The sequence below is a fragment of the Scleropages formosus genome, chromosome 15, assembly GCF_900964775.1.
Source record: "Scleropages formosus chromosome 15, fSclFor1.1, whole genome shotgun sequence".
NCBI lineage: Eukaryota > Metazoa > Chordata > Actinopteri > Osteoglossiformes > Osteoglossidae > Scleropages > Scleropages formosus.
Window position 1 is genome coordinate 1,426,523 of NC_041820.1, and position 11,366 is coordinate 1,437,888.

General features: G+C 51.1%; 1 protein-coding gene across 1 annotated transcript; it reads right to left on the reverse strand.

Moving 5' to 3' along the window:
- Positions 1-5,090: 5,090 nt before the first annotated feature.
- On the reverse strand, positions 5,091-6,449 carry htr1d (5-hydroxytryptamine (serotonin) receptor 1D, G protein-coupled). The gene has a single exon (XM_018730866.1). The coding sequence runs from the start codon at positions 6,447-6,449 to the stop codon at positions 5,298-5,300; it is 1,152 nt and encodes a 383-aa protein (XP_018586382.1). The 3' UTR covers positions 5,091-5,297.
- Between the last annotated feature and the right edge of the window lie 4,917 nt (positions 6,450-11,366).

An 11,366-nucleotide genomic window follows, 5' to 3' on the forward strand; every position in this document is an offset into this window, starting at 1 on the left:
TATGACCTCCCGCTCTTTGAATCTCGACCATGGCCTTTTGGATCTGCACCCTTCCCTTTTGGACTAAGAAGCTTTGATGATGACCTGCCTTGCTCCGGACCACGATCTCGGGTCTTTGGATCACGAGTCCGAACTTCGACTCGGTACCTGGAGGTCAACTACCCCCTCAGATCAAGAATTCTGTCTCTCGGACCTTGGTGCCACCCCATCCTCCTGTGCATCATTCCCTGCGCTGGACTCCCGAAACCCCTGTCCTGTGTGTTCCCCTCTCTGTGTTCTCCAGTAGATCTCCGGCTCTGCCTCACCAAACACACTCTGGATTTGCGTCCTGATAGCCAATAACAAGCTCTTAGGGCAGAAGGCCCACAGTGGAGGTCACAAACATTGGCTGGTTCGGCTCAAACGTTGATACTTTCGGTACTAAAAACGTCAAAGAAAGACAAAGAAAGGCAAGACGTACTTGTAAAAAAATACGTGCACATCAACATAGCGATACAGATGAGGGATTATGGCTTTGCTGTCAGTCACCTCATCGCCATATAACTAGTGGAAAAGCCGATTTGAACTTGCAGCTTTGTCAGTCTAATTCTATCCTCAGCTGTAAGAAAGCAGATTGGACAAGCTCCCATTCCTGCGGTACCATTTCAGCCAGCAGAAACCCAGTCAGACACCCATCGTTCGAAATTTGCGTGCGTCGCTTTGCCCCGCCTAATTTGAGATGAGCCACGTTAGCTAATCCAATTTCAGTGTTAATTTTAGGATGCATCCAGAGCCGGTGGAGACGCTCTCTGTACACACGCCTAACAAACAGGAGTCCCGGGGGGCTTGAAAGAGACCCGTTTGGTAGACGAGTGGAGAGAGGCGTCGTCTCCTGGTGTTTGGCCTTCTTGCCCTGTGGTATTAGCATTTTCCGGAGCCTGGGCGCGGCGCTCTCTGAGGACCGCATCAATCTGCGGTGGCAGAGACTTCCTAACGCCGCATGGGTCTCACCGTGCCCCCACCCGATCAATAGAAACACAGTCCTTTATTAAAGACATGATTCAAACAAAGGCAACGGCTGTAGCAGCGGTGCCGGACCACTGGGCCGGGACAACTTCCTTTGGAGAGACGAATCGAGAACCACAGGGTGTGGAGTATCAGATCACGAGAGACAGTCTCTGCGCCTGTGGTCCACCTTTCCACTTATTAATTCCTCTACCCCAGTGATCGCTGTGCCCAGCTGCTGGATTCCCGATAACGGAGGCCTGCAGCTGAAACCCTGCATATGAATACCAATGCAGAAGCCCCTTTAGAAATACAGCGAGAGAGAGAGCAGTAGATGTTCGCTCCCTCCCACACCACTGCCGCCTGAAACCTTTTCCAGAATATTCCGTGCACCAGGTTTCTAGCTCCACAGGCGTGTGGGGGTGGGTGAGGGTCGGCTGGTTCAGGTCACATCAAGGGGATGAAACGTCTGGTCGAAGTCGACCGTACCTGCGTGCTTTATCTTGCTCGAGGGTCCATCGGTATTTCTTTGGTTGCATTTTTGGAATTTGAGCATCGCTTTTTCGACTCGCAGTGAAGATATTACGCCGTGTATTCGGGAATTCTTAAGAAATACTCCAGAAATTGTCTACAACTTTTTAAGTGTCGGTACATACCGGTAGCATTCATTATATGCCATAAAGGTGTTATATTGTCAATTTTTGCTGGATGCAGCTGAAAAACACAGTGTTTTATTTGTGGTCCAAAAAGAATTATTTTCACGGTGGTAAATAATATATAGGACTGCTCGTGTTGCTCTCCTTCTGACTTTGGGGAAGCTTTGGAAGAAGACACCGCAACATAAGAGCAGACAACACTTTCTGGTCTTCCTGCATCCCCGAGGAGGCTGGCTACACTCAAAAGCCTCTTTTTTGTCTTCGCTCGGCTGAAGGACTCATTTCACTTGACAATATGGGCCAGGTGAGGTGAAGGCGCTCCACAGCATCGTGTGAATAATGCAGCGCTCTGCCACAGATCTGAAGCCCACCTCCTCTGTACGAAGAAAACGCCTCCATGTGTCTCCAGGAACACGACCCCAGAAGCGTGTGCTGACTGCGGTCTACATGCATTTACTGCATCTGTGGATTCATGAGAACATCCTGGGTGCTGCAGGTCGGTGTACGTTGAACCCGGCGCTTGGTGGTCAGTCAGAGGTTTTGAACTCAAAACCATCCACTTCAACAGGTTTCAGTGCAACTTTCGCAAGAGAAGCTTGTAACCCAATAATTTTCAATATAAAATGAAAACGACTGAGCATTTTTTCATTTTAACCAAACCTGCATGGTGCAGATTAACGGTGGCTTGGTGGGTCCAGTTGTGTGTTAGTATACCTCCATCTCTGAGACACGTCTGTCGCGTGAAAACCGACGCCTGACCATTCGGAGGAGGCCGGGTGTCCACGCTCGCAGACGGAGGCACGGCTCCTTGCAGGCGATGCGGGTTTGGACCGGAGCTCTGCGTCCATCTGCTGCTTCTCCGTCCGACACTGTCACGCTGTTAATTGCTTTTAAAACGACTATTGATTTCCATCTGTGCGATACCTTGCCTTTTCGCCCTTGCCTGTTATCGTGGGGAAGGAGAAGTGGCAGGATCCATTTCTGTGCAGAAATGAGCAGCGGACAAGCCCACAGCTGTACAGCCACACAGTGGAAAGTCAGGACTGCATCCCCGCCACGCTGCTCACACCTGTGCCCACACGACAAAATGTGCCCAGAAGTCCATTGAGTGAAGATGATGAAGGCGGAGCCATCATAATGACATCACGCTTTAAGTTTGGGTCTGACTCCTCCCACTCCTGTTGAGAAAGTCGAAATTTTGGCCAAGTTGCCCTGCCAGTCGTTCCGCCGCCGTCACCGTTTGTTTAAAAGAGATAATGGTTGGAGTGGTCAGTGGTGTGGTGTGCTGTGGTTGCAGCTGGCAGAATACGCACACGCACACACACGCACACGCACACACGCACACACGCACACACACACACACACACGCACGCACACACGCACACACACACAGAACGGACATGGTTCGTTAGGCAACTGCATTAGACCCGACGACATAACCGGACAGTTTAGTAAACTGCATGACTGCTGGGATGAGATTAAGTTTACCATGATTTCCTCCTACGGGAAACTTACGTAAAATCCCGAATCTGATTCATGCAAATCAAAGCCAAAAAAAATCATCTCAGTGTAACATTCAGATCAGAAAAGAAACGCAAAGGCAACAATATATGGTTGTCATATATGGAGACTGTGTTTCACTTCTTAATGTAACACTTTTATAAATATGTGAGTAAGCTTTAAATTTACTGTATTTTCAGTTCACTTAATATATCTCTATATGATCCCCCAACGTGTGTCGTCTTCCATATGTTTTACATATTGTACTGTTTGCTACATTTGCAGCCTTTCATACAGTCATTGCTGCTGAATGTTAAAAATTCCCTAAGTAAACATCTGAAATTAATTTTAAGAGATACAGCGGTGCCAGAACCTGGCTTAAGGGCCAAGTGACACTGGTCGATGCCACACCGGGGTCACAGCAGGTCGCCACAGAGAGCCTGAACTTCAGGCCACATCAGTGAAGGAGATCTGGTGACAGAGTGAAGGTGACACTTTGCGGTCCCACAATTCCTTCATTCTACTTAACCTCCGTGTTCCTGTCCTGATGCCGCTGCGCGCTTGTTTGTCCTCCTCGGCCGTGCTGGAGGTGTGCGACTGCCGTGTGTCACTCCCAATCTGCTCAAGACCACCGGGAATCGGAGGAATCCCATTACTGTGGGGGAGGGAGGCGCATGCCACCAGGTGTTTGTCTTCTGCTCATTTGGCCCTGACCACTAAACGGAGACAAAGCATTTATCGAACTGTCACACGTGTCACTTAAGAAAATGACCCTGCTGATTGGGAGCGACGTACAGGGCGCCATCGTTCTGCGTTGCTCTCGTTTTAATTGAAAAGCTCCTGCGAATGGCAGGGATTCCCTGTCTGGCTAATTATTGGACCCAAATGAATTTGTTCATTAATCTGGATTCCAGAGGAAGAGCCAGTTCTGCAGCTGGGAAGGACGGCGCCCGTGCGGCGACGGCATCTGTGTGAAGCGCCACTCGGCCGGAAAGCCACTGCACAGCGGAGTAAAGGACCGCGGTGCGTGGTGCCATGGGCCACCTGTTCTGTGGTTCCGCTCGTTTCAGAGCTCCGTGCGTAACACCGCTATGTGGACGGAGCAAACGGGACTCCGTCTCGGTTTCAAAGAACGAGCCACATCCGCTGGCCTCCACGCTGTCTAGGGCCCCCTGGCAAGGACTGCGATGACCACGGTGACTCCATGACCGCTTTCTGCAGCCAGGCAGACAGGACAACATCTAGCCTGGTCATGGTCTCCTTCCGTTGGAGCTGCAGCGCCTCAAGGACCATGAATCACAACATTAGGTACCACAGAACCTAGATTACTGAAAGACCCCCAACTCCCCCCACACACATATGCACACACAAAAGAGAGAAAACAACTGTAAAGACTTAATAATATATTTTTGTATCTTACATTTAACTTATTTGGAGTTCATTTAGTCATTCTGCCACTTTCTTCTGCAGTTCTTTTGTTTTTATTTGAACTTGGACCACGCTGAGACACGGCAGGCTGAGATGAACACGTCCACAGCACGTCTGCGAAACATTTCAGCTGCCCACCCCCCCACAGCCCCATTGAGAGCCACAATGGAAAGAAACGCACAAGAAAATACAGAGGAGTGTGTATTGCACGTGTTCCTCATACAGCACACACACGCGCACACACACGTGCTTGCCCACCTCGTGTTGGATTCCTAGCCTGGTTTCTGCCGAGAGCCGTTGCTGCGCTGCGTCCGGCTGTCTTTCGCGGTTTGACCTCCGCTCCCACTGGTGACACGAAGGACGTCGAGGCTTCAGAACGTAACGGCCAAGTGCTCTGCTGTGCTCAAATGTCCACAAAACAGCAAAACCTCCTTCGCCGAACGGCCGCCCTGCAGGTCTGCAGCACTGGCAGTGGCAGCTGTGGTTCCTATAGCTCTAATTTTAACCATGCATGTGTGTACGTACATCGAATAGGAAGTTATAACACTCATCTGTAAAAGATGGGCAGTGAGGACCCAGTGTACACGGCGTGTGTGCGGATTTGTGTGAAGAACATGTACTAATGCCGCGGTATGGTGTTCCGGGGCTCCGCTGACTGATATTCCAGTTTTCACCCAGAAGACACGAGGCGAGAAGGAAAGCGACCCTCCGAAAGTCAGCGGACAATCCTCAGTAGCATCGCTTGAACTTGATGAGTTTCTGGAAGGCTTGCTTGAATTCGTCGTTGAACACCGTGTAGATCACGGGATTGATGAGGGAGTTGAGGTAGCCCAGCCACGTGAACACGTCGAAGACCACAGGGTTGAGCTTGCAGGCCTGGCAGATGCCCATGATCAGGGTGACCACGAAGAAAGGCAGCCAGCAGACGATGAAGGCGCCCAGGATGATCCCCAGCGTCTTGGTGGCCTTCCTCTCCCGGGCGGCGCAGATGCGCTTCCGCTCCAGCACGCTGTCCGCCAGCTTCACTTTCACATTGTTGGCAAATATAGGAGACCCACCACTGCCTCCACAGCCCCCGCTCCCAGGCTGCAGGTGCGCCCCCTCCTGGTTGGAGGTAGAGTTGATGGAGCTCAGGGACGAGCCCGCCGAGTTCTGGACCAGCTGCGCAGTGGTGAAGCGCTTGCCATGGGATGCGGGCGTTTTGAAGATGCGAGAGCGGGCGGCCACGTAGATGCGGCCGTACAGGATGATCAGCAGCACCGTGGGCACGTAGAAGGCCCCGAAGGTGGAATAGAGCGTGTAGGAGATCTGGTCCGTGTTCACCACGCACTCCTTCAACTCCTCGTGGGCCTTGGCCTGCCGCCAGAACAGCGGGGGCATGGAGATCGAGATGGAGATGACCCAGACTACAGCGATCATGGCCCCAGCGTGCCGCGCCGTCCGTCGCTTGGAGTATTCCAGCGCGTCTGTGATGGCCCAGTAGCGGTCCAGTGCAATCACACACAGGTGGAGGATGGAGGCAGTGCAGAAGGTGATGTCGGAGGACAGCCAGATGTCACACATGATCTGCCCAAAGGACCAGGTCTTGCTGACCGTGTAGACGATGCTGATAGGCATGACCAGGATGGACACCAGAAGGTCTGTTGCTGCCAGCGAGCCGATCAGAAAGTTGGCGGGAGTGTGCAGCTTTCGCGTCAGCAAGATGGTCGTGATCACGAAAGCATTGGACAGCACCGTCGCCAGGGTGACCATGGCCAGGATGGCCGAGACCGAGATCTGCAGTCCAAGCAAGGTAGTCTCATCCCAGGGCGCCAGCACATCACCGGGGCTCTGGGAGGCATTTCCAAAAGACTGTTCTGTCGACTGGTTCTCCCAATCCATCGCCCCGCCCTGCTGTCTTTCGTTTAGGGGTTTAATTCAAGTTTGGCCAAACGCATTTACAGCTGGTGCAAACCAGGTGTCACCGCTCAGAATGTCTTCGTCTTCATGGTGACTGCTATGGTTTCTCCAGATGTTTTTTGGGAAGTCTACCCGCGGTCCAGTTTACTTCGGGGAGACTCTGAGCTGTCATTGTGAGGGAATGTAGAGTTTGCCCCGAGTGGCTTGGAGCTGAGGGGCCACGCTTATGACCTCATCGCTCGGAAGTCATCGTTGTCGTGTCGGGAACTTGCTAATGGGTCGCTCAGGCTTGCAGCCCACAACCGAAATTACGAGCCTCCTTCCTTAAAGCCAATAGCAGAGCTTCAAGCTTCAGGTGGTGTGTCGTTTCACTTCTTGATGGCAACAACACTCGACCCAGTTTTCTCCCACACCAGCTTCGGGCTGTGATCAGGATCAAGGCCAAGCTACTCGGTGTCACGGGTAACAGATGTAAACAACCTCTATATCCGTTACACAAGAGCCGTGTCCCCTGCGCCGATTCCCCCAAGACAGCGAATGTTTGCTATTTGTCTCAAATCAGGTTTTAGTTCTGCTTTACCGATGTAGTGACTGGCGGTAAAGTTAAATCCTTTATCGTTCTGGGGTGCCCCACGGCTCTTGGTGTGTTTGTGTCATTTGTCAAATTTTATCAGCTATCTTCTGATTTGCTGTTGAACACCAAACACGACTGGGTGGGGGGGTGTTCAAGGTCTGCTGTTTGCTGGCAGTCTGGACCTGATCCTCCTTCTGCTTTAGATGTCTGATCTGAAGGTAAGAATGAAACAGACAGACAGTGAAAAATGTTTAGAAAAGATATGACTATTAACTGTAATTCATCCAACTCCTTTTTCCAAGGCGACTTACAGTGTTAGAGGATCAACTTTACAACCCATCCATACAGCAGACCATACTTACTCTATCAACTGAGGGTAAGTTCCTCGATGGACAGCAGGAGTTGGAACTGAAAGAGGGGACTGACAGATTGCATTGCTCCTGCTATCACACACAAACACACACCATGTGTAAACAGCACACACAGACACGGTGGATTCCATACTCATTGATACTCCGAACAAGATAAACACAGCTCTTTATGAAAGTACGCATTTAACAAGCAGCACCACGGACCGTCGAAGATGGACGGAAGACCCTGCACCCCCCACGTTGACAAGTTCAGAACATTTGCAGCAACAGTTTAAATTCTGCACAAGTGTCCTGCAGACTCCTCCTTTCACCCGTTTCTGCAGCGAGGGACTCCAGGGACTGACATCAGTTAACATCTACACCAGGGAAAAGGAATAACACCCCTTCTGAATAATACATATCTTGGTCAACCAAAACTGGCTCGCCGCAGAAAGGCCGGTCCAGTTTCGAGCCGCCGACCTCCTGTCAAACACACATGTTAGTGCCTCCAGCCGCTGTCCACTGCCAAAAAACATGGTATTCTTCAACACTCTGACCGCTTGTTAGGAAGCTCCGATTCTGACCTCTCAATCTCCATGCTCTGGAAGGGATGCTCAGCAGCACCATGGGTATGTAGAAGGCCCCATGGTGGCTCATCTCAGATTCTGACCAAGTGGAAGTGATGGTGTATCAGTGCAACTCATTCATGGACATATGGATATTCATGAAAGCAGAAGAAAGATGACAAACTCAAAAATACCGTCACTCCCCCGGGAACGAGCGGAGCGGCAACACCTGCGGCTAATTGAGAACCCCCAAGATATAAGGAGCTCTGAGTCCACACCACGATGCGAATTCTCGCAAACACCTTCGTGGTTTTGCAGTCTCAGCGTCCTTTCCTTGCTTGTTCCCTTGTTCCTGGTTTTTGACTCTCGCCCGTTCTTCCTGACTACTGACTTCGGATTGCCTGTACTGTGACGTTCGTGCCTTGCAAGACCTTCGCCTGTCCCTGACTTCGTTTGTGTTCCGTCCTACGAACCTCGTTGAAAGATTAAAACCAACCCGCAATTGGGTCCACCACCTATCTGTCTCCAGCCTGCTTGTTCCAAGCATGACATATGAGAGGAGACTTTCAGTTTCTTCCTGTTTGGCACTTGTCCTCAGCCAGTCTGACTGGTTTTGCACTGCCTTGTGTTTTAAAACAACGGAAAAATAATGACAAGTGGCATCCTTGCACACACCACATGTTTGTCTGAAATGCCTCATAAAACAGAGGGTCCACATACAGGTTACATTAAACCCACATTTTTTGACTGATTCCCTTCTCTATCCCACACTTGAAGGTTCTGGAGCATTTAAAGAATTACGATGAGGAAAATTTTGAAAAATCTAAAACGACTCTTTTGAAGAAATGATTTTGGCTTGTTGACTTTGTATTGGACTAACAGTTATTGCTGATGGATGAATGGATGGATGGATGGACGGATAGAATAACAGGTGAATGGGTGTATGGACAGATGGATGGATCAATGGATTGATGGGTGGATTTGGTTTGCTCCTGAACTCTGTAACAGCCGTGTATCACGTTCACGCCCACAACTCAATCGACAGCACCTGACTCCAGTTCAGCACCTGACTAACTGCTCACCCTTTACAAGACCCTCCTCAGCTCTCATACCTTTGCGGAATCTCATCAGAGACAACCGCCCTCCTTTGTGATGTCCAATTCACAAGCAACCATTGTTCTCAGTTCTCGTCCTCCGGTTTTCGTCCTTTCACTTTGTTTCCCGACCACATCCACGGATCTTCGTCCCAACGCTGACCGCCGATCGACCGACTCGCCGCTTCATCTCTTGACCTCGCCCATGGATCCTCGTTCTGACTCCGACCGCCGATGGACCGACCATTCGCCTGTTCCCGACACCAAGAACTTGCCTGATCCCCTGAATACAGACGCACGACTCCGCACTTGGGTCCAGCCGTCCCGGTTCCCTCGGTTCCGCATGACACCGTGAATATATTGCGTTAAATGTAACTGTGTTAGTTGCTCTGGATAAAAAACAAATTAATCACTTTCAGCTGAGTGGAGTGTAAAAAAAAAAAACTCTGCTGCTAGTCTAAACTTCCAGTGGCTCAGCTCCCCATCACACCGTCAATAGAAAATCTCCCGGATCATTTGCACCTTAGCTTCTTGTTAACACGGTGGCGTTCACATGCCGAAGGGTTGTTTCGGGCAACGGGTGGGGCCTGCCGACTACAAACCACTTTCATCACTATCAATTTGCAAGAAGGTCGACTCGCAACGCCCGTTATTTATAGTTCTCTTTCTCATGAAACACACCGCTGGAAGCCATTAAGAGCAAGAGGAAGGAGCAGCAAATTCTGTGGCTAATGCCACACGAGAGAGCAACTGTACAGCTTTAGAAATTCCACTTGTTCCTTTTAAAGCTTCACACACACACACACACACACACACACACACACATTGTCTGAACCACTCGTCCCATACGGGGTCACGAGGAGCCAGAGCCTAACCCGGCAACAAAGGGTGCAAGGCTGGAGGGGGAGGGGACACACCCGGGACGGGACGCCAGTCCATCGCAAGGCACCCCAAGTGGGACTCGAACCCCAGACCCACCGGAGAGCAGGACCTGGTCCAACCCGCTGCGTGGCCACACCCCCCTTCTTTTAAAGCTTTTCCTTGAAAATGAATTACTGCAGGTTCTTCATGAGAGCTTTAAAGATGAGATTGGACGAAAGTGAGAACAGCTGACACCGAAGCACAGATTAGCGTCTGCTGATCCGACTGTTTATTTAGTAACGTTTGAGCCCAGCGGAGCCCAGGATCGCCCTTACATCAGAGGTCCATCAGCATCCCACAGCCGCAGCAGGAATTCGCAGACGGAGGCAAGAAATTCGATCCAACGAGAAAACTCCTGTCTTACTGTTCACCGTTTCTGATCTGCACAACGGTGAGATTAATGGCCGTATGTCCTGCACGTTATGCTCCACATCATACTGCATCTCAATGGGGATCCTGCTGCGGGTGCGATGCGGCCCACGGTGCGCTTCCTCGGCCGTTCATCACGCCTTGCTCAACATGCCACTGCACCTGGGATGAGTGGAGCTGAAGAGCAGGTCTTGGGCGCTGCCGGTTCTCCTTATCCTTCCATTTGTGGGAATGAGACTAAAACTGGAGAGCAAGGCATGGACGTTGGCGGTTGGGGGAGGGAGTCACACAGCACTTTCCTCACTGTGCAGAGAGGTGGAAGACATCTAGAATTGGCCAAACACCATTATTCAATTAGCCGCCTCAGTAGACTAGAACCATTTTGGTCCTTCAAGAGGTAAACGGTTCCAGCCACTGGAGCTGCCACAGGGCTTCCCTAGACATGCAACTTCACGTTCCTGCCAGGTTCAGGAAGGACTCTGATCTGCTGTCTCGTGAAAACACATGAGGTCCCTGGATTCTTCACCCTGGAAGTGTGGTGTAGGCGACGTGCACTGGGCATCCCGCTGCAACGCAGAGGTGCCAGGAGAAAGGCAGATGGCCGTGTGCAGAGTGAAAGACTTGACTGCCAGTTACACTCTCACACACACACACACACACACACACACGCGTTCACCATAAACTCTAACCCTGGCAGGAAATCTGTCAAAGACAAGCAGAACCTCCGTGACCTGAGCCAAGTGAGCTTCCCTCGGAGGAGCTGTGCGGGATCTCTCGCTGTTGTTCAACCTGTCCGATCCACGCCGATTGAACCAAATCCTGCAGGTCCGACAAGGCCGAAGTTCAGCTTGTGTGTTGATTTTTTTGGCTGCAGACATCAACCTCTGGGGACAAACCATCAACCTGAGGGACTGTCAACAGATGCGCTGGGGTTACTGCGGATCACGCCGGCATGTGTACGACCCACAGCGCGCCTGATTCTGGAAGCAGAGCTGTGCCCGTTGAGTGCAGGATTTCGGCAGACA

What these genes read in the sequence shown, in the direction of transcription:
- htr1d (XM_018730866.1), bottom strand. Translation starts at nt 6,449, where the DNA reads ATGGATTGGGAGAACCAGTCGACAGAACAGTCTTTTGGAAATGCCTCC.